The sequence below is a fragment of the Papaver somniferum genome, chromosome 2 (genome assembly GCF_003573695.1).
Source record: "Papaver somniferum cultivar HN1 chromosome 2, ASM357369v1, whole genome shotgun sequence".
NCBI lineage: Eukaryota > Viridiplantae > Streptophyta > Magnoliopsida > Ranunculales > Papaveraceae > Papaver > Papaver somniferum.
Genome location: NC_039359.1, coordinates 87,738,907 through 87,766,780, shown reverse-complemented (window position 1 = coordinate 87,766,780; position 27,874 = coordinate 87,738,907). Strand labels below are relative to the sequence as shown.

The following is a 27,874-nucleotide window of genomic DNA, read 5'->3' as shown; positions in this document are numbered from 1 at the left end:
TGTTGTAAAAAGAGTATGAACAGGGGGATCCCAGCGACAATAAAGCCGTATTAAATCACGTATACGTCTCTGCACTTCCCGCTTGAGAGACGAGTTTATAGCTTCATCAATACCCGCCCTATAAAAGGCATCCGCGTGACTAGGATTGGAGCGTATGTGGGATTCCCAATGTGGCCACACATGGTGAGTTTTCGACTTAGACCGAATACAGATGAGTAGAAGATCATAGTCGCCACGATGAATAGCCATCCGCGGCACTGTTTTAAACGCAAAGGTATCCATAGTCTCTGACTCGGGTTGCATGAGTCATCCAGGGGCAGAAGGATAAGGAAACACAGGGGGATTTAGAAGGAGAGGAACTAAGATATCGTCAAGAGGAAAAACGCGTTTGCCTCCGAGGAGCTCCCTCAGCCTCAGCGCGTGTTTCTGAGCAGGCCCCCTCGTAAAATCTGCGAGTGTATAAGATCCACCATCTGCTGGAGAAGGTAAACAGACTTCATCTTGACCCGAGTACTCGGTATCCTCGGAACCTTCGTTCATGGACCCTTCAGCTTCACTAGACTATTCAGACGAGCTACTGGTGGAACTGCTAGACATGGCGAGTGTATGGATACGTAAAAGAGAGTGAAAGAAGAAGGAAGATGAAGGGAAACAAACTAACACACCTATATATAGAGAACCTCAGGAACTGAACGTGGGAGTTATGAAGAAGGAATGGCAACCGCCAGAAACCGAAATCTGCACGATGGAAGGTTAAACGTCGCCCATGATCATAGAATTAATGGGGAAGAAAATCCTCATCTCAACCGTCTACGAAGAGAGAGGCGCCTAAAGAATATTTTTTATGACTATTGGGTCATTTAGAAATTGACCCAATAGTCAGGGGACTAATGTTAATACATGAAAAATATTACCCTTTAGCTGGGCTAGTATTCCCTCAAAAGGGGAGGCAAACCCAACATGAGGCATAGGGACTAAAGCCCAAGTCCACCAAGAAAGTGTCTATAAGATGGAAAGGACAAGGAAGGAATTAAGAGGAAAAAAGGAGGTCTTATTAGAGAAGGAATGACATTAGTAGTAAGTAAAGGAGTTTAGGACACATGACATGATGTCATAAAAGGAAGGGGCTTTTGGAAAGTCTATATAGGGAAGGACAAGGTACAATGGAAATACGACTCTCTCTCTCTTACTATTCTGAGTAAAGTGAGGTCACTTGGCTAGCTAGGACGGGTAGAACCTCAAACCTAAAATCACCCCTCAACAACTATAGATTCGAATACAATATAGTGTTATCAGTCTTACAAACTGGGAAAATTGTTACAAGTCTGAACCCATATTGTATGTACTCGTACACGTAGCGAAGTAGCTATATATCGACTTACAGATTTGTGGTACATATATTATTATGTATATCAAATGAAAATATGGTTAACTCGTGAACCGGATCGGTATGCATACTCGTATGCAAATCATTTTTGAAATGTGTTTACGGAACCGGGATTAGTTTCCCAACCGTTACGCAAACTAAACCAGTTATGTGTTCCCGAACTCAGTCTAGTACCAAACCGGTACACAAACTTTAATGGTTCTGTGAACTCTGTAACTGCTGACAGTCTTAAGGTTTCCAAACCGGTACGCAAACCTAAAAAGTTATGTTAACTCCGGAACTTGGATTGGTTAAATGTTTACAAACCAGTACAAGTATTGTAACTGGACCGACTCACGAAAATCAATGGTATTTGTACCTTGTACACCTACTAACAATGTCGATTATATTTTCAAGTGAGTTTAAATTACTCCTACGAGATAATTATAATTTGATTAATTCTATAAAAACACTATACTTATTTGATCACATGTTTGTGATTCAGAGTTAATGTCTTATGTATTCATGAAAATGAACATTATGCTTTTAAGATCAAACCGGTTAGTTTTGGCTAACCATGTTGAACATAGTATTTGTACACTTTTCGGTTACGGTTTCACGTAGCCAGAGTGTATACCTTGTTTATGAAAATCATATTCAAAGATTCATCTGACAGTGGATATTGTTTACTTGGTTCCAAAGCTATCTTATCTTAAACCTAAAGCAACCTATGCTTTGAATATCGATAAAAGGGTAACTTCAAGCAACTGGGATCTTTGAATCCCGACACTACTTTTTAGTGTGTCCTAGGTATATATAGAGTCGTCATCTTCCTAACACTTTTAGGATTTAGCAACTACAAAATATTTATAGGGATTCGTGAAGCCATATCCAGTTATCTTTCCTTGATAACTCATGTATCCTGATGTTGATAAATTGTTGAGCTACTCACTTGATCAAGATAGATAGAAATCATCAAAGTTCTCTTCGTCTCAAACTTTATTGATTCCACGAGTTTTATACTTGTGAGGTGAATAATAATCTAGGATGCACTTCGGGTTGTAGAAGTCCGGATTTTGAGGTTAGCTACACTTTTTCTATTGCTATCAATTTCCACACATTTGATCAAACTATTTGATTGTAAAAGGAAATCACATATAGGCTTAACTTGTGGGAATTTGGTTTAAAGTCACTACACCATTTTTCCAGAATAGCAACAACTGCAAGCAGTTACAAAAAGGGCTCGCAACAGCAGCAAGCCGTTGCGAAACGAGGCGTTGCATATATTTTGCAACAGCTCTAGAGCCGTTGCGAAATTTTTCGCAACGGTTTTCGGTACACCAAAGTGTTGTTTTCCCTGGCTTTGCAACGGTTTTGGTTGTTGCGAAAAGTTTTAGCAACATCTGTCTGCTGTTGCTATATTATTGTCGTAACAGCCTGAAGCTGTTGCGAAATTTATACCAAAAAAACTTAGACCGGCTAAACTTCGTCGGACCGGGATTTATTTTTCTGGTTCTAAATTTAGCAACAGTTTCCGGCCGTTGCTAAATTTTTGGAACATGAAAAAAAAAGTCAAGTCAACTTGTCATTGACTCAGTCAAGAGTTCCCTGTAACATTTTCAGGCCAAATCCAGGCTACGGAGAGACACATTGAATGCGCACTAGACAACAAAGTCTTCCGCTTGAACAATTTATTCAGGTCAATAACATACAATCAATATACCCAATGAAGTTCAGTTTCTAAACTCATACACTTTAGCAGGCGCAGAATCCTTTCTAAATGCTTCAATCAATGCATCTGTGTTTGCTGGGGGAGTACCCGCATCTTGCAAATCTTTGATCAGTTTTTGCTTCTTCTGAATCTCAGCCTGCGGTACCGAGTATAAAATTTTGGATTTATAAATCACGATAAATAGTATATGTATAATTTCAGAAATGATACAAATGGAAAATAAGCTGACTTACAAAGTATGGTTCTGCACTAGGTAAAATTCCCCCACCCTCTTGTGCATCAACATCTTCGTCATTGTCCTCTGCAGCTATGAAGTGCACATTGAACAAAGAAGCCTTCCATCTAAACAGTATATTCAAGCGAGTTTTAGGGTAACCATATAAAAATAACTATTAATTTCCACAGGATTTCTTTATTACTAACAAAGCAAAGAGAAACTTATCGGTTCATTCTGGGTCGCCAAGCGATGTTCAAACTCCTCCCTAACCTCGCCAAGCAACGATTCCGTCAGCTATATGAGCAGATAATAGTGTTATCTGTCAAGTAAGAACCAACAGAGAGTTAGTGGGATCAATGGATGGATGGTTGAATTTAAAAACATGAGAACGGCCAGTCAAGATGGAGCACCTATACCATTAAATGTTGTGTCAGCTTTCAAACAATAATCAATCAAAGTATAGTAATCAAAAATGTAGTTAACAAGACTAAGATGTACAACTCAAATACATTTCCATGAGCACTGCCAGACTAAGATGTACAACTGAAATGATAATTACAAAGGAACTCTGGAAAATCATGAGGTTTGTAACTCTGGAAAATCATGAGGCACCAGCAGGACACGAGATGTGCCTTCTTAGAGAAGGTGAACAGGTTCTACGAACTGAGCATTTCCAGTATTTCTCACGTACATCTCCATAAACATAAACAAATATACAAGCAACAACTTGTGCCGAAGCCAAATAAAATGACCTCAAGTGTAATATGGGTATGATCGATACTCAATCTTATGATAAAATAAATCCTAGAATGTATTGAACCACCTCATAGCTTAAAATATATGAAGAGTTTTTGTTTTTGGTAAGCCCAGAAGTGGAACTTGTTATTCAAATCTGTTGGTGTGTCCCATTCAATGACAAAAACACTATAAGCAAGCAAACAAAAGATGTGTTCATCAAAAATTGTAGTATAAAGAAACTGAAATATACGCAGTTGATGAACTGCTATTTCTATATACCTCAAACTGCAGGTTTGGTGTTTAGATTAATCAACTTCTATACCATTATAAGTAAATCCATTGCTGAGCTAAGTATACACACCCATTCATAAAAATTTCTGGAATTAACAACTGCAAACAACAATCAATTGAACCATCAATCTCAAAAAAAAGAAAAAAGATCCCATTTGATAAATCCCTAAAATTCACACCAACATCAATCAAAGCAAAAACAAAATTAGGGTTTCCCTTACCAACAACATACCAGCGAAGAGGTATAATCTTGAGTTTCGTTACAATTACTAATTGCTTTATAAAACACACAATTACTCTCGAATATTGTTGGTGCTCCTCATTGACTGTTCTTCATCGATTCACAACAAATCCTCAAGAACTGATCTGCTGATGGATTTTGTTAATGATGAGCATCGAGAAGAGCTGATGAATCTTCGTTTTCAGCTGGTGTTGATGAAGAGAATAGAGAAGAGCTGATGTTATTGATTGATTTTTTCGATGTATCTTCGATTTCGTTTGTGTTTATGAAGAGAATAGAGATGAGGCCAAATGAGAGAGAGAGGGAGGTGTTGGTCCTGTTAGATAAAGAAGAAGATAAGGTAGGGTTGGATTTTGGATATATGACAAGGAAAAAGGGTGGAATAATCTTTCTCATGTAAAACGATTTTACATATCTGGGCTAAAAAATAAGACTAGTGTTCCCACCCACGCAACCGGTTCACACGCGTATAATGTTGGTGTTACCTTGCACACAAGCAGGACGAACATGTGTTATGGTCAGCCGTTGATAAATTTTGCAACTGCAGTCAGCAGTTGCGAATTCGCAACAGCGAAAGAGCTGTTGTAAAATTCTGTTACTAATCGGAAAAAATGGTGTAGTGAGTCTTCAATTGAGTTGAAGAAACTCTTAGTTGGTGTGACGTCAACTAAGGGAATCAATTGCGCAGAGTCCTGCTGGAATTCAAGAGGCGTAAGGAGCGCGACTGTACCTTAATCGATGAGATACCTTTTAGGGCTCAACTACATTCCAGTATGAAGTTAATTGGTAGCAGGTGTTGATGGTGGATTTTTGTTCAAAGCTAAAATTTTAAAAGCCAAATTTAATACGCTGACATCCTGCAGAGGATAAAGCTGTTTGATAAGTGATGAGTACCTCTTCGCTTTATTAATTCACCAAGAATGGAGCATATGGCAACAATCCAGAATATTCTGTGAATTAAATACATAAAATTCACCTAGAATGGAGCATGTAGCAACAATACCGAATATTCTGTGAATTTTTAGCATTATTAATTAATGCATAGTTCACCTAGTATTTCCTGTGATGTTCCCGGGAACTCTCACTATTGGTGCGGCACGATGACTGAGTGTTGCTCTTGATAGAGTAACACGAATAAGTATCGATAAGGAGGAATGCAAGAAATACCCGTATAGGAAACATCTCTCGGTGTGCTTATATTAGCCCGATTGAGCATATTTAATCTGGACTGACCGTATCAGTCAGAGAAATGATCACGGCCACGCAGGTTGACTGCATGATTTAACCATCCTAGACGATCCTCAGCAGGAGCAGGCTACCACCTTGATGACCACCAGCGGGCCTATTTATGCCCTGGACGGTCGAACATCACATTTTACTTCCCGGCATGCTGAAAACGCCAGCCTTAATAGGGTGGCCGCGCTGCTTTTGGAAGAAGTTCGAACGAGCAGGACTGCTTAAAACAGTCTCAAAACGATCGTGACTGTCCAACTTCACCAGCCTGATTGGACGGCTTAGATCGCGCCATGAAATATGGAGGAGGCGCTAACACGCACATTGGCGGGTCCACTCTATCCCTACCTGATCGGTCATGGTCATGTAGCCACGATCGCATGCCCGAAACATGGCTGGTGTGATGCTTTGCAAGCGTCACGAAAATTCCACTAATGTCTTAAACTGATCACAACCATCCAAATTCATCAGCATCTTTGGATGGCTTAGATTGCGCCTAAGACCATTAGAGAAGTGCACACACGTTCACCGTCGGCCCAACGTGGGACCCACATAATCGGTCAGACTTTCCAAACCGTTTGGTGGAAGTCGTGTGTGCGGGGCTGTTTTAAAACCCTAATTAGGGTTTGCGGCGCTGCATAACTGTCGCAGTTCGATCATGACCATCCATCTTCGCAAGCTTAGATGGAGGATGTAGATATAGACTTAAAAGGTCCCAAGCATGTCGACATGATCACCGTGGGCCCATCTTTGGGTGGAACTGGTCGACCTAAGCAGACTATGACTCGATGACCTCGAAAAACGCGTACCCGAAAGTGGCATGCTGAGAGGATTCCAAATCCTTTGCGACAATGGATTTCTGTCGCAAATCGATCACGACCACTCACCTTTGTCGGTCAAATTGAGTGGCCTAGATCGCACCTTCATGAGACCAAGAGGTACGAGCGTATATACCGGCAAGCCGTCTACACGCATGCCTGGTCGGCCTCACCAAAGCTTACGCCCAAGATCGGATTCAGTCAAGCATAGGAGTGATGCTTGCACACCTCCTAAAACCCTAAAAAATCCATCAACGGTCGTAAATAAGGGTCATAAACCATCTCGTTCGTCCAACTTTGCTAGCTTGGTCGGACAACCTAGGTTAAGAGCTAGACGACCAATGAAGCATCCTTGTGATCACCGTCCGTCACTCTTCCACACGGAGTGATCGGCCATGAGATGGCTCGCCCATGCGGACTCCAAACGATCACTCGAATATGGCTGGACGTGATGATGTTTTAAGACGCTTAATCCTCGACTTATTCGGTTAAGCCTTAAAACAGCGATGCTTCATACATATTGATCATATTCGATGCGTTACATGCATAGAATATACACGATATTTTATAAATATAGATTTCTTAAATAACTTAGTTATTTAAACTTAGCACCGTATGCTACTTCCAGTGGGTCCCACGATCCACTCATTCGAGACATCAAGCATGTCATAAACTGGGGGATACTTACTGGGGTATTGGTATGGAGGTTTACAGCGTGCAACGCGCCATCACAAGAACGTGTCAGGAGGCATGGTCGGTTAGCGATGATGGGAGAAGCGGGCAAAGATTGATCGTGTGACACTAACACGACCCCACTATTCCATCACTCCACTTCCTCCACTTCGAGACGAGGTTTGTGCTCAATAACTTGTATAAATAGGTTCTCCTCCCTATTCCCAAGACAGACAAAAATCAAATATTGATACAACGTGTTCAAACACACAAAGCTGATTGCTTACATTATTGCAAGCCAGTTCGATATTCTGATACAAGTCATAAACAGCCAACACCTTCACAATCTCAACACATTCTTCGCTTCCCTCCCTAATATCAACCCCATCTATTTCACTTTGTGACCGAAGCAAGTCTGGAACGACCATTTCTTAGTTTAGGCCAGAATTGTATAGATTGATCTCTCGAATCAAAAAGTACTCCCGTGCAGTGCATTTGTTTAGGGTTTAGATTCGTTTCTCATCCACACACACCCAAATTTACCAAAAACGGCAGAAACAGTTTTCACCCATAAACAATTGGCGACCACAGTGGGAGATTAATCTCTCGGTTGTGAAGTCAATTTCTTCAATACCCAATCCCATTTGGCTGATTTCAAATGGTTGGTCTTAAGACTTCCCCAACAACTTCAAATCCCGATCGAAGTCCCTCCAATGGAGATACTCCTCTTCTCGACGGTGTATCTAATGGTGTAAGCGGAAGAATCCCAACATTGATCGAGTTAGCACGGGTGCAAGAATTCACACGAAGAACATGGACCTGATCAAAGAAGCGATAAACGACATACTCGATCTCCTCATCAAGATGACATCAAATATGAGTGGTTCTCCTGTCACAGAGATTTTTACACTGGGGACTGATCCTCGCAACGATCCTACTCAAGTAAATAGTTTCACTATGAACCAGAGGTCGGTGGATCAGGAAGCGTATTCTCTAGTGGAAAGTTTATGCGAACTTTTACATCTCTCAAAGAACCAGCGGGCGGAGACGTTTGCTGCAATCAACCAGATAACCCTGGACGTGCATTTAACTCCTTTGCGCCAGAAGCCTCAAAAGCACCAGAGATGTCTGTGAATAATGTTACATTCACAGAAGAAGACATGATAGCGGAGGAAGGTCACAATCGGGCCCTGCATGTGACTGCACGCATCAAGGATTCAGAGTTCAATAGGGCCCTCATCGACACGGGAGCGTCTTCGAATGTGATTACTCTCAAGACTCTCAGGAAAGCCAAGGTTCTCCCAGGAAAGATCGTACGGAATCCTACCACGATGACAGACTTCGAAGGAAACCAGACTAACACGTACGGGTATGTCAATCTGAATTTATCTGCAGGGCCCGTCCAATCAAAGATGAAATTCGAAGTCATAGAAAAGGATCCAGATTACCATATGATACTGGGGAGACCGTGGACTCATGACAATAGGATTGTCCCTTCGACGTATCACCAGTGCCTGAAAACTATGCTGAAAAGGGAAGTCATTCGTATCCCTGCATCGTTGTCTGCTTATGCACCGATATGTGGAGTGAAATTGTTTGAACTAAGATAAGCTCCACTGGAAGAATCATACAAAGTTCATTGCATCCCACTCTCCACGTGGCGTCAATTCAGGAGGAGGACCAAATCGCATCATTGAGTGCTAAGACCCACGATGCATCTTGGCAGACAAGGCGTTCTTCTTCATCCGGTAAAGCCGCGACACACGTTCACACTAAGAGGGAGCAAACCTTTGTGGAAAGTCGTGATCAAAAATGGAAAACCGTCTACCGACGTTGTTGTTAACAATTAGCAGGGGAGACTCTCCGCCAATGAAATGCTACAACAACGACGAGCTACAGGAAGAGGTGATGGATGCTCCACGACAACTGCAGGACGGCACCAACTCCACGACCGATGAGCTCGAAATCGTTAATATCGGGAATGAAGAATCTCCCAGGCCTATCTCCATCAGCTCAACCTTGTCCACGGATGAATTCACGGAGCTCGTGCAACTTCTCAAAGAATACCAGGACACATTCGCTTGGACGTATGAAGAAATGCTTGGTCTAGATGAAAAATTGGTCACCCATCATCTACATGTCATACCTGGATTCAATCCGATCAAGCAATCTTCGAGGCAATTCAGGCACGAGGTAGAAGAGAAAATCAAGGCTGAGATTCAGAAGCTGCTAGCTGCTGGAATCATTAAGCCCATCCATCATCCGACCTGGTTGGCTAACGTTGTTTCGGTGAAAAAGAAAAACAGACATATCAGGTGCTACGTAGATTTCAAAGACTTGAACAGATGCTGCCAAAAGACGATTTTCCTCTACCTAACATTGACATGTTAGTAGATGCCACAAGCGGACACGACATGTTCTCCTTCATGGATGGGTATAGCGGGTACAATCATATAAGGATGTACGAGCATGACACAAGTAAGACAGCTTTTCGAACTCCTCTCGGAAATTTTTATTATACTATAATGCCATTTGGTTTGAAGAATGCCGGTGCAACGTATAAACGCGCTATGACGGCAATCTTCCACGACATGATGCATAAGCAAGTCGAAGACTATGTGGATGATATTGTAGTCAAATCGAAAGCTCGGACAGATCACACAGGAGTCCTACCTCAAGTGTTTGAAAGGTGCCATGAATATAAATTGAATATGAATCCTTTGAAATGCGCTTTCAGCATTCCTTCAAGCAAGTTTCTAGGATTCCAGGTAACTGATGAGGGGATCAAGGTGGACCCATCCAAGACTCACCCATCCAAGGCTCAAGCTATCCTCACGATGCCGCCGCCGCGGACTGTGAAGGAGATCCAAAGCTTTATAGGTAAGGTGAAATACATTCGACGTTTTATACCTGGTTTGGCCCAGCTCGTTGCTTCATTCACTCCATTGCTGAAGAAAGGAGCAAGCTTCGTGTGGACCACAATACAACAAGAAGCGTTTCGTAAGATTCAACGAATATGGGCATCTCCAAATCATCATAAAGAGTTCTCTTATTATGTCAGCCCGGACGAGAGCGAGCCCGGGACATCTTCAGATCTACTGGAGCCGACACCTAAAGGGAACAATCTCAAGAAGATAGCGATGTCCGCATCATCATGTCGATAAAGAATCCGCAGCTTGGGTGAATCGCTCTGTCATACTTAAGAGAATGCTTCAGCGAAACAACGAACATCCAAATGATTATGTCAAGAGGTCCCGAATTCAGGCACTGAAGGGTCACGATCCAAATGTGATTGAACAACAAGTGGTGTAATTTTGCATCAATAGGATGATACCTGTCAATCGTTCTTTGTCAAAGAACCTGCGCTTTCAGACATCCTCTGAACTCCGTGAAGCTGCTAAACGCTCAAGTTGCGACAGCACCTGCCTGCCAGTAATGAAGAGCCTCATGGTGTTCGTGGAAGCATACATCTCACCAACAAGCAATGCAAGCTTCAGCCTCCTGTAAGCAGTTTCGCTGAAGTAACAAGAGGAAAACCACCGAGATACAACATCCTGCGCGTCCAAAATCGCTAACTCCAACTCCAGTACCATATGCACGACTGCCACTATGATGAAACAACGTCCAAGATATTCCATATCTGGATCGACGATAACTACATCAATGAGAGACACTTTCAGAATTTCGTCTCTCGTAGAAGAAGTAGTTGCGTTACCAAAAGAGATTGCACCTGAGACTCAAGAGGAACTTCCCTACTCCCCAAAGACACGATCCAAAGATGATAATGGCAAAGGAGTATGACTGGGGACTACTTAGCACTGCCCATCTCAAATATGGTGAATTTAGAGAGATGCAAGCACGCTATCATTATGATTCCAAGATGTTAAAAGACGAGGATATACTCAAGAGAACAGACGTAAAGACGGCCTCATGAACCTAGCGTGACAACATCTATCAAGTCGAAAGCTCAGTGGATACTCGTGGGCAGGGGACTGTCTCCCTCTTCTCTATTCCATGAAGAAACATCAAGAAAGCCATCGGTTCCAGCTTCTCCCTCTAATAACGAGACAATCTCTACCATTTTATGAAGAGTGTCAAGTTCATGCAAGTTTCCACCACGCCTATTCCTGCCAGTCTCTTCTGATCACAGCTGCTGCCAAGAACCGTTGTTGCTCGTCGATTGATATCATCCAGAGCTTCACCATATCAACAACCACTACGTACAAAGGTAATATAAGCTTCTGCATATTTTTACCCATGGATAAGTAATATGATTACTAGTACGAAGGCTGGATAGAGATACCTTTATTATGGTATACCTACCGGGAATAAAAGAGCCACGTAGACCACGCTTGAGGACTGAGGCTCAACATGAAATTCCTTCGCCGTCAGTCAAGAACTTCTTCAACACAAGAGAGATGGTCAAGAAGCATTTAATTCTCAAGGGGAAATCAAACTAAAGAAGAAGCCGCTTCAACGCTCTCTCTAACAGAAACTGCTTCAACGCTCTCTCCAACAGAAGCCGTTTCATCGCTCTCTCCAGAAGAAGGATTTAAGCTCTCTCTCTCCAGAAGAAGGGTTTCAGCTCTCTCTCCAGAAGAAGGCGTTTCAGCTCGCTCTCCAAAGGAAGCTGCTTCAACGCTCTCTCTGGGACCCGCTTCGACGTACGCTCTAGAAGCTCTTCAACGCTCTCTCCAGGAGCCGCCTCGACGTTCTCTTAAGAAGCTGCTTCAACATGCTTTCCAGAAGCTACATCAACGTTCTCTTTGGGAGCTGCTTCATCATATTTTTCAGAAATTGCTTCAGCAGCCTTGTAAGGATATTACTCATGATAGGGCTCGTCCACATCAGAGTCGAGGATTATGATATCGTCATGAATAGTTTGAGATCCCAACCAACCACATGCCTAATCTACCTGGGGCCAACCGACATCATGCTAGGGGAACGCTCACCTGGATGCCTCTTGAACGTGACAAGTTCCAAAGACAGGCCGACCTATCTCTCCTGGTAACATCAAACTTTGTCTCATAAGTTTTATATTTATTTGTCACCATATAATGCCTACCCCACAATAGTGTAACCATTGTGTGCTAGGTAGGGGACTTAATGTTGATGGTGGATTTTTGTTCAAGGCTAAAATTTTAAAAGCCAAATTTAATACGCTAACATCCTGTAGAGGATAAAGATGTTTGATAAGTGATGAGTACCTCTTCGATTTATTAATTCACCAAGAATGGAGCATGTGGCAACAATCCCGAATATTCTGTGAATTAAATACACAAAATTCACCTAGAATGGAGCATGTAGCAACAATCCCGAATATTCTGTGAATTTTTAGCATTATTAATTAATGGCATAGTTCACCTAGTATTTCCTGTGCTGTTCCCGGGAACTCTCACTATTGGTGCGGCGTGAAGACTGAGTGTTTCTCTTGATAGAGTAACATGAATATCCAAGTATCAATAACGAGGTATACATGAAATACCCGTATAGGCAACATCTCTCGGTGTACTTATATTAGCCCGATTGAGCATATTTAATCTGGACTGACCGTATCAGTCAGAGAAATGATCACGGCCACGCAGGTTGACCGCATGTAACCATCCTAGACGATCCTCAGTAGGAGCAGTCTACCACCTTGATGACCACCAGCGGGCTTATTTATGTCTTGGACGGTCGAACATCACGTTTTACTTCCTGGCATGCTGAAAACGCCATCCTTAATAGGGTGACCGCGCTGCTTTTGGAAGAAGTTCGAACGAGCAGGACTGCTTAAAACAGTCTCAAAATGATCGTGACCGTCCAACTTCACCAGCCTTATTGGACGGCTTAGATCGCGCCATGAAAGATGGAGGAGGCGCTAACACGCACATTGGCAGACCCACTCTATCCCTACCTGATCGGTTTGCTCACGGCGTGGTCATGCAGCCACGATCGCATGCCCAAAACATGGCTGGTATGATGCTTTGCAAGCGTCACGAAAATTCTACTAATGTCTTAAAATGATCACAACCATCCAACTTCACCAGCATGTTTGGATGGCTTAGATTGCGCCTAAGACCATTAGAGAAGTGCACACACGTTCACCGTCGGCCCAACGTGGGCCCAACACAATCGGTCCCTTCAAAAAGGGAGCATGACTTTCCAAACTGTTTGGTAGAAGTTGTGTGTGCGTGGCTGTTTTAAAATCCTAATAAGGGTTTGCGCCGCTGCATAACTGTCGCAGTTCGATCACGACCATCCATCTTCGCAAGCTTAGATGGAGGGTGTAGATATATACTTAAAAGGTTCCAAGCATGTCAACATGATCATCGTGGTCCCACCATTGCGTGGAGCTGGTCGGCCTAGGCAGACTAGGACTCGACCATTGCATGCTGGCGGCTTCCAAATCCTTTGCGGCAATGGATTTCTGCCGCAAATCGATCACGACCACTCACCTTTCCCGGTAAAATTGAGTGGCCTAGATCGCACCTTCATGAGACAAAGAGGTATGGGCGTATACACCGGCAGGTCGTCTACGCGCATGCCTGGTCGGCCCCACCAAAGCTTACGCCCAAGCTCGGATTCGGTCAAGCATAGGAATGATGCTTGAAAACCTCCTAAAACCTTAAAAAATCCATCAAGGGTCGTAAATAAGGGTCATAAACCATCTCGTCCGTCCAACTTTGCTAGCTTGGTTGGACATCCTAGGTTAAGAGCCAGACGACCAATGTAGCATCCCTGTGATCACCTTCCGTCACCTTTTATTCTTAGTTTGAGGTCCAAGTATGTAGAAAATTATCTTTGTAACGCCACATCGATATGTCTTTAGGTAACAAAGAAGAAAAATATATGTCCACTTCAATCTTCCACGGCTGCTGCCGAGGAGACAGAAATTCCTGATGAAGTTACCAGCCCCGTGAATGACGTGCACGTCGAGGAAGATGAGGAAGTTACCGATGATGAGGAACGTACAGGTACTTCCACGCAAAATCACGAGTATGGTGAGAATGTTGGTGGTGGAGCCGCTGAAGAGGAGATTGCCCCTGGTGGTGAAAGAGATGTTCCCTCTGATGATCTCCAATTAACCGTCCCTGATGGATCGACTCAGGAATTATCTTTTGACAAGGTCTGTTCCGCTGGAGACCCGATCTATATGGCCGCTGCTATGGGGATGACTTAGGATTGCTCTATACTCTTACCCAACGATGACTGGGATGTTCTTGCGGGGGGAGAATGTGAGAAAATAGCTAAGGAAAATGGGAGTTTTGAAGGTGAAGATGTTGAGGTTCGTGCTGCTAAGGAGACCAAGGCCACGGAGAATGTCATTAGTCCTGGAGTCACTGTCGGTGATGTGGCCTCTGCTAGTGCATCTTCCGATAGATTTGAGAGGGTTGTGATGCACGATGGAGATGATGCAACCTGTGATTGACTGATGAATAAGGGCTTAATGTTCGTGTCCAATCCTGCCTCTGTGATACCTGGTGAGAAAGATTTTGATGCCTTTACTCATTGAAAAATGCAAATGGCATCCTATGACGAGGTTTTTGAGGCTTGGGAGAAAGATCTAGGGGCCACCTCTTCTAGACTTTTTGTGGATCCTCCTTCTTCTATTGCTCGGATGATGACTATAGCCGACGGGTATCAGTATTGTTATCCTCAACAACGTATGCTCGAGGTAGGTGATCGCAAATATTAAGTTGTGGGACCTGATATTCACTTCCTAGTGATTTTTATGCGATCGTTTCTTACACGGCTGGTGAGGAGTGAGCACTGCAATCATACTCTATATCAGTTTTTCAAGACGAAGGCTTTTAAGCTGGAGGGTACGTTACGTCATAGGAAGGAGGAGCTGATTTCTACTGAGGCTCTTATTGCTGCTAAGGATAAAGAGATTTTGGAGTTGAAGAATCGTTTGAAGGGGAAAGAGCAGCTAGGTGCTAACGAAGAGAACCTTCGTACGGAACTGGCTCTCGTTCGTAGCGAGCTGGAGAAGGCCCATAAAGATGCTTCGTCTTTTAAAGGTTTGTGTTCGTCTTTTTTCTTCCCTTCGTATCTCTCTTTTGTCTTCTTAGTGTGCTGTCTGAGTCTCCCGGCCCTATCTTCAGTGGTTGATATCCGAGAGTTAGCATGGCTTCGGAATGAGAGGACTCGCCAAGCTTCTCGAATTAAGGAATTAGTGGAGAAAATAAAAAAAAAAGGCTAATAAGTGGAATGCTCGGGCAGATGAGCACAATAAACTTATGGCTCATTATAGACAGCAACGGAAGCAGGTGGTTGACATGCAAAACTGTTATAATGTCGATCGCCAACAGTTCAATGGGACCTTATAGTGAACCCAAAAAAATCTAAACGAAGCCCGTGAGAGTATTTCTCGTCTAGAAACCAAGGTAGCAAACTTGGAAGAGGAGCTGCATCTAGCTCGTTCATCTCATGATCCTGAGGTTCGGGATTATATACAGCGGGTTGTTCGGGAGAGGGACGAAGCCAGAGCTGAGGCTCGTGCCCTTAGTAATGCTTTAGATGCTTCTCGTGCCGATGTCGCTCGTTTAGTGGACTCCGAGAAAGATCTTGAGATTAATATGTACAGGCTTACCAAAGGGATAGAAGAGATGAATAACGAAGTCAACCACCTTCGAAATTTAGACTCCATGAATCAGGTAGAGTTGATGAGTGTCAGTTTGCTCTCACGAATCTTCGATTTGATTATAAGAAAATTTCCGACGAGTATGATTTTGTTGATGATGCCCGGGACGCTGTAGTAAATGAATATGAAATAGCTTCGGCTAATGTCGAAGGTATATATTTGTTTGGTCGTGAGCACTTTCCTCATTTTGATCTTCTAACTCATTTGTACTTTATTTTTCAGAGCTCGGGGACAGCTTAGCCTTGCAAATGAAAGGCTTGAAAAGGATCAATCTGACTTAGTGCACCAGCAGGGTCAAGCTCAGTATTATGAAGGGCTGGATGGATCTCAGGACGAAGCAGCAAAGGAGGCAGCTAAGGAAGTATCTCAATTGAAGTCTTCATTGTCGAAGTCTGAGCTCAAGACCATTGTTATTGCACACACAGCTCGTCGTCAACTTGCCGAGGAGATCAACAAGACGTTGACCAATATTGAGCAAGGCCTTCTGAAGGACCATGGTATCATCAAGAAATATCCTCGTCGCCCTGTACCTGAACCTATGACTTATGCTTCCGATCCTTCTTCGGGAGGAAGTGTCCCTTCGTCTCAGAGGAAGAGCCCATCTGATCATGTAGAGCCTCCCAAGGGGAAGTAGGTTCCTTTGTTTGTCGTAATGGGTTGATATTTGTTGATTACTTGGCTTCGGGCCATTTTTTGTGTATTTTATGTATTTCTTGTTCAGTTTCCCCTAACTTGTAATCAACTTTCCTGAAATGGATCAACATTTGTTGGAATATGTTCTCTTATGATCACCTGCATTATTAGTTCATGTAATTTTTTAGATAACGAGCATATCCAAATGTTGAGAAATGAATAAGTAATGAAAATTATTTGATATCAATAACGAAGGGAGATACCTTCGTTATTGACTTTGGACCTGTCACCCCGTTGGCTAACCCTGGTACAGAGGATTACCGAAAGGTGGGGGTTAGTGCAGCGTTCTCAGATATCTGGTGCATTGTTGAACTATTTACATGCACCCATTCTTCCGATCCGCTGACTTATTGGTTGGTTGGGTATCTCTTTCTACTGGAATCCTTCCCCCTGGTCGTATACTCATAGACACTGATAGGGGAGTCCCGAGAGATCGTATGTAATTACTTTTCCCCAATAGTATAATTGTGAAGGATAAGACTTACTTTTGATTGATGTGGTGAGGTATGCTACTCCCCGTCCAGAGATAGAAACATGTCAAGCTGATATGCTAGTTTCTTCTTCTTCTGGTACTCTTCATGCATGTGCACAACTGCATTGCTTCATGGGTAGTATGGCATGAGGTATTTTGCATTCCAAGGGTGCCTTAGGACTCGTATTTTAGATTACGTAGGTAATAGGATCCATTCCCCGCGATGTCATGTATGATGAATGGCCCTCCCCATGTTGGTGCTAATTTGCCCCACTTTTTCTCTCGCTGATATTGCAGTATAGTTCTTAGCACATACTGCCCTTCTACAAAATTCCTAAGCTTAACTTTCTTGTTGTATTCTCTAGCTAACCGTCGTTGATATTTCTCAATTCATTGTAACGTTGTCTCCCTTCGTTCTTCTAGGTCGTCGAGCCTTTCCAGCATCATATCCGCTGTGAGGTCTTCTTCCAAGATTCATTCTTTGTGGTTGGCATGATGATTTCTGTAGGAATGACATCTTCGGCTCCATAGGTAAGGAGGAACGAAGATTCACCGGTGGCGGATCTGCATGCGGTTCGGTATACCCATAGCACATTATGCAGTTGTTCACACTATTGGCTCTTGTGTTCATCCAACGACTTCTTGAGGATGAGAGCCAGAGTTTTGTTTGTTGCTTCGGCCTGGCCGTTGCTTTGGGGGTAGATGGGAGTTGATTTATTCTTCCTAATCTTGAAGGTATCAAACAACATGTTTATGTTATTTCCTTGTAGCTGTTTACTGTTGTCGGAAACAATTTCTGCAGGAATGCCGAACCGGCAGATGATGTTTTGAAAGATGAATGTAAAAACGTCTACATCTCTGATCCTGGACAAGTCTTTGGCCTCTACCCACTTGCTAAAGTAATCCGTGGCTACGATCAAGAATAGTCTTTTCTATGACCCTTCGATCAGGGGTCCAACAATATCAATCCCCCATTTTGAGAATGGTCATGGGATGTCTACGGAATTTAGCTTTGTTGCTGGGGCGTGGATTCTCTTAGCGAAACGCTGACACTCTTCGCATCTTCGAGACATCCTGGCGGCATCTCGTATCATCGTTGGCCAGTAATACCCTTGCATCTTAGCTTTATCAGATAATGATATCATTCCGCTGTGGTTGCCTACGTCACCGTAATGGTTGTCGTTTAGGATACGATGACCCTATTTCCTGGATAGAAATTTTAATAGTGGTATGAGGAAAGACTTCTTGTAAAGGATTCCGTCCCGAAGATCATATCTACCTGCCTTCGATTGTATCTTTCGATCTTGCTTCAGGTCTGCAGGCAACGTTCCTTCTTCAAGGAACAGGTGGATTTCGGTTCTCCAATCTTCTTCGTTGGTGAAGTCTTCGTCTTGATTTGCTCTTGATAAGATTTCTTCTTCGTCGAAATCATTGTTGATATCTTCCACAACATCATCTTTTATATCCTCCCCTACATCGTCTTCACGATTGGTAGCGAAGGATTGTTGTGGAGTAATCGAAGGTTCGTATACTCTTGTTATCTTGATGGCCTTGATGTTTTCGTCTCTTAGCATTGATGAAATGTATGCGAGGGCGTCGGCATGCCTAAAGTCTCTTCTACATAGATGTCGGAATTTGATGTTGGGGTCTCATCATAAATATTATATTCCAGCTCCACCTAGAGGATTACTAATTGCGAATCACTAGTCAGGCATACGTCTGTTATTCCCATCTCTATTATTAACCGAAGAGCATGCACCACGACTTTGTATTCCACAATGTTGTTGGTATGCCCCTTGAACTCTAGTCTTAGTGCATGCACAATTCTGTCTCCAGTTGGGGTGGTGATCACGATGCCTATGCCTGCTCCTTCTCTGTTCCTTGATCTGTCAACGAAGACTTCCCACCGTCTTTGGCTTGATGGATCAAGTATGTCGATCGGATCTTTATTTTCCTCTACTGCTTCTGGGATGTCCTTTACTTCTTCATCATTGTCAAAGGGTAGGTATGCTAAAAAGTCTGCCAGGACTTGGGACTTCTATGCAATTTGGATCTCGTGGATTATGTTGAATTGATCAAGATGAGTATTCCATTTCGCTATTCTTCCCACTTTTCCAGCGTTTTGAGAACGGCTTCCAGCGGTGCCTTACAAGGGATGCGAACATAATGGGTTAGAAAATAGGTTCTCAGCTTCCGTGTTTCCCATACTAATGCTAGTATGAGTTGATCTATCTTCGTGTAATTTCTTTCTGCCGGGTTGAGAGTCTTGCTGACGTAGTAGATTGGTTGTTCGACCTTTGTGTTGGTCTTAACTAGTACTGCACTGACTGCATCTTCGGTCGCTGCTATGTACAGGGCCAGTACTTCATCAGTATCGGGCTTCTGGAGGATCGAGATCGTGGCTAGGTACTCCTTAATCTTCCGAAAGGCTTCTTCACGTTCAGCGGTCCATGTGAATTTACTTCCTTTCTTGAGGGTGTTGAAGAAGTGCTTACATTTTTTTGATGATCTGGCGATGAATCTCCCTAGTGCTGCTAGTGATCCGTTGAGTTTCTGGACCTCCTTAAGATTCTTTGGTGATGCCATTTCCACGATGGATTGAATCTTATCAGGATTGACCTCGATGCCCCTCTTCGTTACCAGATATCCTAGCAACTTCCCCGATGTGAACGTACATTTTTCCAGATTTACTTTCATGTAGTGCTTCCTCATGGCATCGAAGATATCCCTCAAGTCTTGATGGTGATCTTTGCTCAGCTTACTCTTGACGAGCATGTCATCGACATAAACTTCTAGAGCATTCCCGATCCATGGTTTGAAGTGGTATCAACCATTCTCTGGTATGTTTCCCCTGCGTTCCTCAGTCCAAAGGGCATTCGTGTATAACAACAGAGGCCATGCGGGGTGTAAAACGCTGTATGTTGTTGACCATCTTCTGCCAAAGCCACCTGGTTGTAACCAGAGTGTCCATCCATAAATGACAGTTCTTCGTATCCTTCGACAGCTTCTACCAATTGGTCAATGCTCAGGAGTGGATAACTGTCCTTTGGGCACGCTTTATTGAGGTTGGTGAAGTCGATGCATATCCTTACTCCTCCGTTCTTCTTTGGCACGATGACCATGTTCGAAATCCAGGTTGGGTACTTCACTTCCTTGATGAATCCCGCTTCCAACAGCTTGCGAAGCTCTTTCTCGATCACCTGATGGTATTCTGGTGCCACTTTTCGTACCTTCTTCCTAAATGGAGTCGTTCCTGGCTTTATACGGAGCTCGTGTTGGATTATCTTCGGATCGATTCCTGGCATGTCTCCTAGTTTCCATGCAAATATGTGCGCGTACTCTATTAATAGCTTGATTAGAGCCATCTCTTGTTCCTTGTCCATCAGAGTACCTATCTTGATCATCTTCGGATTTTCTTTGGTCCCTATATTGATCTCCTTCGTGGGATCTATAGGTGTGAATGTAGGCTTGGGATCCCCTAGGAGAGGGACGTTCTTTAATTTCTATTTGGTAAGCTCTTCAGCCCCCTTAGCTGCGGAGGTCCATGCTTCGGTATTTAGAATGATACTTTCCTTTGCCAAACTTTTTCCTGAGATTTCTTCGAGATAAAGGTCAATTGCTTTTTCCTTGGTAGTTGTCTTGTTTTTACTTCTTCGGGACTTCCACTGCTCCTCTTGTTCATTATTGAGTTGGTCTTGTAAAGCTTGATATTCCTGGGCGATGACCTAATCTCCTTTGATTTCCATTACCCCTTCGGGTGTCGGGAATCTAAGGTATTGGTGATATGTTGCAGCTAATCCTTTGAGCTTATGGAACCACCTACGTCCCATGATGGCATTGTAGGGGGAGCGTCTACCACACTGAATCGGATCTCAACCTTCATTGGTCTTGCTTCCATTTCTAGTAGAATGTCTCCCAGGGGCTTCGTTGGTTCACCGTTGAATCCATAGATGGTATAATAAAAGGACATCAGTTGCTCATCATTCAATTCCATTCGTTTGAACGTGTCATAGAACAAAATATTGACGGAGCTTCCACCATCTATCAAGATCTTCCTGATGTTACATCCCGCTATTGTCAAAGTGATGAGAACTAAAGGATCGTTGTGGTCCTCCATGTCTTCTCCGATATCTTCAGCATCGAACACCACTTGTGCGTTCATCCATTCCTCGTGCTCATCAACTTCGACCCCGTCGATCTTGTACAGTTCGCAGTAGTCCTCAAATTTCTTTCTCAATATTTTTCCTATCTGGGCAGTTAGAGATGGTCCATTGGGTTCGGAGAATGAAATGGTATTGAGTGTCCGGTTTCCCTCAGGTAGCTAGACTTGCTTGCTTCATTTTTCCCTGTCTTCGGTTTCTGCTTTCTGAACGTACTGCTTTAGATCACCCGCGTCAATCATCTTTTGGATCATTATTTTCTCAAGTTCGTGAACTGAAAAACAGTTTGTGAAATTTAAGAACTAACTTGACTGCTCCTTATTGCTTGCATTCTTCTTTGCAATGTTCATCATTGTACTAAAGTCGTACGACTTTTCTCATTAAATAAAATGGTAGAAAATATGAGTAAATAAGATAGTCAGTCTTTTCATACATTTGTTGATGAAATCTCCGTTGACGCCGTCATTATTTAATATTCAATGTCGATTAGTGAATTCTGACACTCAACTACCATGCTCTATTCCTAGTCCGGGACTCAACTACCAGCAGCACCATTATCAACTGTAATTCTGACACTCAACTACCAACCAGACTTGATTATCTCATCCTGGTTCCGCATCAACAGCTCTACACTCAATTACAGCAGCACCAGTATTCGAGACGATAGCTGAGATATATATTTAATAAGAAAACCAACAATAAAGCTAGCCAATCCTTTTTTCAGTAGGTGCTCTCACAAAGACAGGTGAAGCACATGAGTCTGTGGTCGGTACTTTCACAGGCATAAAGTTTCTAGTTCGTGGCTTGCGAATTATAAGCATCATTTAGTGAACACACACCTAATAAATGTGTACAAATTTCAACAGAACAACAAAATTTATATTCAGTTCACTCAAAGTTAAAAAACAAAAGCTTAGATTAAACCCACAATAGAAGGAAAAAGGATAGAGAAAAAACTCTCAATCCTGCAACAATGAAGCAAACCAGAAATCAATACTTATATATAACTTGAAAAAAAAGAGAATAAACCATTCGTGGAACGGAACGAACAAAAGCACCATCATCAACTAATGAACCCTAACTGTTAAAATTTATCTACTCTAACTTATATAAAATCAATTAACCATATTACTACAACTGATAATTAACCTTTGATAGATGGACTCAACATAAAAATTAAACTAAACCTAAATAGAATTACCTGATTCATAATATCAACTACCTAATGGTACTTTTACCTAATGCTTCTTTTTATGATCACCTGCTACAAAAAAAAAAATTAAAAAAATATATGTATATCAAAATATAGATAAATCAAAAACATATTATGTAGACGAAACGACGAGTGAAAAAAAAGATTCAAAGAAGAGTATTAACACGAGAGAGGAGAAGAAGTGATGAAAACAGAGAAAAGAGCTTCAGTACCTTAATTGTTTCTTGGGTACAGAACAAAGAAGGGTCCCTGCAATTAAAAAAAAAAAAACAAACGGAGATTATGTTTAACAAATAGATTGAGATTAATTTGCAAAATTGAACAATCAATTGACCAAAAATATGAGCACTACCCTAACTTTCAAAACCTATCAACCATAAACCCTTTCACAAAATCAACCCTAGCTAATTTACATCGACTAAGTGGTCTTTGTTGAAAGATCGAGTAAGAGAGAGCTTCGCTTACTTGAACCGGCTGCCTTTGTTTCTCATGTGATATAGGGTTTTCTTCCTCCGTTTCATCATCTTTTACCTGTAAAAGAAAATTGAGGAAGCAAAAAAGTGAGAATGTGGAATTAGGGTTTAGAAAATACATATAGATTGGGTAGTACTCATCAACCACACCAGATCGGCGTGAAGATACATATAAAATGTGGAATTGGGTAATACTCGGATGATTGAGACGGGAGTCTCGTTATTCTTTTTTTAGGTCTCAAGCTCGGTGGTGGATGGTAAAATAAGATGGGTGTTTTATTGGACGAAATATTGATGGTGTGAAAAATCCGAAAAGTTTTATTGGTCAAAGTATTTTTGGTGGGGCCAGAAGCTCTAAGAAGAGAGCTTGATTCAGCTTTACACCACTGCAGAAGAAAATCACCTGAAATCATATTATTAATTAATAAAAACTTAAAAATGAAATATCTTTTGAACCATATGTCCAAAAACGATAAATTTTATTCGGAAAGCCATCGACGATATCTTTCCAACGAGTATCATTGTTGTTATATTTCAAATCTTTTAATTTTTACCTTATCCTTTAGCTAAAAATTAACTATATAATGAACTACTATACGAGTTCATTCTCCAAAATAAACTACTTTAATGAACTACCGTACCAGGTACTTAAGATTAAGTAATATTTGAGTTCATTCTACAAAATGAACTGGTATAATGAAGTATTATTACAAGTTCATTCTACCATATGTAATACCATTAGAAGTTCATTCTACAATATGAACACCTATCACGAATTTATTTTACAGTATGAACTACCATGTACGATTTCATTCTACGATGTGAACTACCATAATGAACACCTATTACTAGTTTATTTTCCAATATAAACTACCACCCTAGAGTTCATTTTATACAATGAACTTCTAGAATGAAGTACTATTGCCAGTTATCCTACATAATTAACTATCATTTCCAAAAATGAACCTTAATTACACAGTTCATTCAAGATAATAAACTACTATATAAAATGAACTATCGTTACCATTACATAATGAACAATTACAAGTTCATTATAGAAAATGAACTAGCATCGCGGATTCATTTTCAATTGATTCAAAATAAAAAAATGTTGGATTTTTTCAAATAAAACATAAAAATAAATAGTCTGTAATTAACCGTTGCACCTATCAAACCCCATCCAATAGATTACCCAACAATAATCCCGAAAAACGACAAAAATTTTGCTTAGTACATCATTATGGAAGTAAATATTAGTGAATTCAATAGGTGCAAAACTGATTGGTAGTGGTAGAACCCAAGACAAAATAATCCTTGGCCATAGTGCTTAGACATCTAGTATCATCACACAACATAAGAATGCTTTCCGAAAATGTTCAAACTTAAGACATCTGAACCAAAACATAATTAATCAGTCCCCAAAACCAGTACAACCAAAAAAAAACGAATCTAATTATATCAAAATAGTTTGCTAATATATAACATCCTCTCATACTTTGCTTGACCCAAATATTTTGATTTCAAGTGATAATAATACCGAAATATCGACCATTGAAATGTAAAGTCTCTTTAACTTCGATGTTGTAGTTACAAAATCTAGGGTGTCTACAATATCTTTTACCTCATAAGTGGAGGTGGTGGTGATGGTGGAATTGGAGATGGTGATTTGTACAAATTCGACGGAGGAGGTGATGATCAAGGAAGAGCTGAAGATGTTGTTGGACTGTTTTAGATGGGGGAAATAGATCCGGAAGGAAGAGACATAGAGAAGACGAAAGTAGATGGTTAAGGACCAAATAGAGTTTCCTAATTTGTAGCAGGACCAAATCGATCTAAAAATGACCCTAAATGGACCAAACAGATATTTCCCCAATTTCAGGGGTGTGCAATGGATATTGGCGTTGCATCTTTTTGAAACGTCTATATCCATTGCACACCTGAAAATACGTTACGCAAAATAAATAATATTGGTTTATTAACTGAAATAAATGGAGCAACGTTTTTGAAACGTGTGAAAACATTGTACATCAATGGCATTTATGTAATACTAAATATTTCCATGGGATTTTAGTAATCTTGTTTTTTAATCTTAGATTTTTTTTTCTATTGTTTTTTATTTTTATAAAATATCAAAATTTGTTTTTTATTCTCTCTCGTATTTCAGACAACAAAATTAATTTATTCACGTTTTTTATTCCCTCACTCTTATTTTCAAAGAGTTTATCTTCCCAGAAAAACCGAGAACTTCTCTTTAAGTAACTCAGAGATCAAAACCTTCTCTCAGAATTAAACCTAGAGATCTCTTTAAATTTCCTAACCAAATGAAAATCTTTATTTTAGTAATCAAAACCCAGAAATTTCGATCTACTCTCAAAAATCTAACAAAATTCCTAGACCTAGTTCCTGCAATCCAAAATCAATTCATCAGATAGTTGATTGTTTCATCGATTATCATCAGGTAAAAACCTTTATCTATAACTATTATTTTTAATTTTTATTTTGTTGGTTATCTTTTGATCTATTGTTTGACCTAAATCCGTGAAGTTGGAGTCTTATTGCATGCATATGTTTCGGTGTTCTTTGTTTTTTTTTGGGATTATGCATGGGGTGTGTTTAGATTTCGGTTTAATGTGTTTATTAAATTTTTTGGGTGTTTTGAAGTTAGGGTTTTACTTTAGAGTCTCGTTTTCAGTTTTCTAAGATGTTGGTCATTTTATTGTAATAGATTTTGAACTCCATACTCATACGTTTCACATAATGTTTATTGTATTAAACGACAAATGATTTTGGAACCTTGCTTTCAGTTTTCTAATAGAATTTGTTTATTATAATTTAACAGAACTCATCTTAATTAGAAAAAAAATCTTGGCGTTCAACTGGCTAACGACGCACAGACAACAAACCAGATTAAAAGGTGTGCTATACTAGAATTATTGTTCAATATTTCCATTTACGCACAACATACAATTTGTGTACGCTGTCTTTTTTCTCTCACTAGTTTGACTTAAATAGGTTGCTAAAATTTTGTATTTGTATACGACGGATTCGTATTATCTGTTTGTGGTTTGAGTACTATAAGCTAGCTTTCAATGTTACACCACACAGTGTGTAGGTTGAATAATTTTTTTTTAAGAAACATATTGTCGTACTGATTCAGATTCAATTTTGGTAGGTTCAATTGCCTATTTATATATTTACTTTTCAATTCAATCGTCGTGCTTCAATCTCAGATCTCTTGTTGTTTCTCTGGATTTGATGAATTAGGTTTCAATCGTTTATGAAGTAAGTTTTCTGTTGAGATTTTTTTTGATTTCATATGTTTTGAACCTTAAATTGAATTGAATTGAATTGTCAACATCTTGGTTTTGTCAACAAATTATGAGGCTTTTGTGTCAACTTCTAATGGATTAATTTTCTTGTTCTCTGCAGGATTGATTTTAATGCTCTTCCACCATTGGTAATGTTGGAATCAAAGAGGACCTCTCATTATACAATATATATTTAAACAACGGAAGGTTCGTTTTCTTATTAACTAACTTCCATATTTTCAAATTCAGAATTTTAGGTTCTTGATCAAAGTTAGTATTTAATCTTTGAATCAACCAAATAATTGTATGGCTTATTATAGTTCACCTGTTACATGCTTCAATTTGAGGAATTCATATGATTTATATATTACAAGCTGATATGAATAGTTCTCTACGGATTGTGATGATCAAGCCAACTATATGTTTGTGATGATGAATGATGTGCTTATGAGATTCCTTCCATATGAAAAATTGGGTCTTTTGATTGATCTACAATAATGGTATATGCAGGTGCAGTATCAATATATATTCAAATATATACATGTGCAGAAATCTTCCGGAATTATCGCCTGACTTTTTTTTAACCTGTAAATTATTTTGTAACAGATATAAACATATGGAGTAAATCATTTGCTGCGATTTGCATTCATGAGCAGCGGATAAAAAAGTCTCTAAATAAAATAAATGTTGGCATCACTTTCAGTGGGAGCCACTCAACCGAATAAACGTTGCTTAAATTAATCAAATTCATTCCTCAAATTTGCTTATCCATTGCTCCAATTACAAAACAAAACGTTACACAAACCATTGCGCAACGTTAATAAGCGTTTATTAGATTAATTTGTGCAACGTATCTTGTCGTTGCACAAGAATTTGCTACGCCATATTAGCAACGGATTTGGCGTTGCTTAAATTCAATACAATGCCTATATCCGTTCCAAATCGGTTGTTTTTGTGTAGTGTTTTAAAAATTTAAGGAACCCTTCAACGATATAATGCCTTTTCAAATCTCTCAAAATGGAATCTGTTACAAACATATATGCCATGGTTCCTTACTTCGGCAGGATGTAAATATCTAAATTTAACCCTTTTGGATATTTTTCTCGACATGGTACACATCATCTACTTGACGGGGGTGGGGGGGAGGGGGAGGGAGGGTGGTGAATGCTCTCTGATGAAAACTCAAATTTGCATCTGTACTGGCGCAAAAGCCATTGTTTACCAAAAAAAAATTAAGTTGTGAAATTTACTGAGGAGCAACAACAACTTGTGTCAGTAGTTCTGAAAAAGATCGTAGATAGGGAGAATCTCCAATCTTATTTGCACACTAGTCTTGTTAAATTGAGCTTGTCAGTTCTAAACTACTCAACCATGCATTCTTCTTTGGCAAACCACTTGGTGCATAAATGTATCACATACTTGCACATTTTTTTCTTTGTGATTCATGGAAAAATTCTCGTATGCATACTTGATCAATCTATATGGAGAAGTTAAGCTTATTTGGTGACAAAATAATTCATAAACATGGAAACTGGTTCATGAACTTAGCTTTGTTTGTAAGCTACCCAGCCCTGTTCCTCAATAGAAATAAGGAGAGTAACTTGTCCTAGTTTGATCGATA

The 27,874-nt window shown here is 40.7% G+C and overlaps 1 protein-coding gene and 2 long non-coding RNA genes across 5 annotated transcripts; all 3 read right to left on the bottom strand.

The window, feature by feature from the left end:
• Positions 1-2,970: 2,970 nt before the first annotated feature.
• LOC113353679 lies at positions 2,971-4,898 on the bottom strand. Of its 2 annotated transcripts, none has more exons than XR_003361459.1 (4): positions 4,566-4,898; positions 4,333-4,443; positions 3,332-3,634; positions 2,971-3,234 (listed from the first exon to the last, which is right to left on the bottom strand). It is a non-coding gene; the product is annotated as an uncharacterized LOC113353679 (long non-coding RNA). The 2 variants fall into 2 exon arrangements; XR_003361460.1 differs by having other exon boundaries at positions 4,577-4,898.
• A 15,994-nt stretch (positions 4,899-20,892) lies between these two features.
• LOC113351569 lies at positions 20,893-21,261 on the bottom strand. Its single transcript, XM_026595527.1, has one exon. The coding sequence runs from the start codon at positions 21,259-21,261 to the stop codon at positions 20,893-20,895; it is 369 nt and encodes a 122-aa protein (XP_026451312.1).
• A 272-nt stretch (positions 21,262-21,533) lies between these two features.
• On the bottom strand, positions 21,534-23,186 carry LOC113353678. Of its 2 annotated transcripts, none has more exons than XR_003361458.1 (3): positions 22,938-23,186; positions 22,685-22,721; positions 21,534-22,523 (listed from the first exon to the last, which is right to left on the bottom strand). It is a non-coding gene; the product is annotated as an uncharacterized LOC113353678 (long non-coding RNA). The 2 variants fall into 2 exon arrangements; XR_003361457.1 differs by having other exon boundaries at positions 21,534-22,520.
• Positions 23,187-27,874: the final 4,688 nt, after the last annotated feature.

Excerpts from the sequence above, each read along its gene's own strand:
- LOC113351569 (XM_026595527.1), bottom strand. The coding sequence starts at position 21,261 with ATGAACGCACAAGTGGTGTTCGATGCTGAAGATATCGGAGAAGACATG.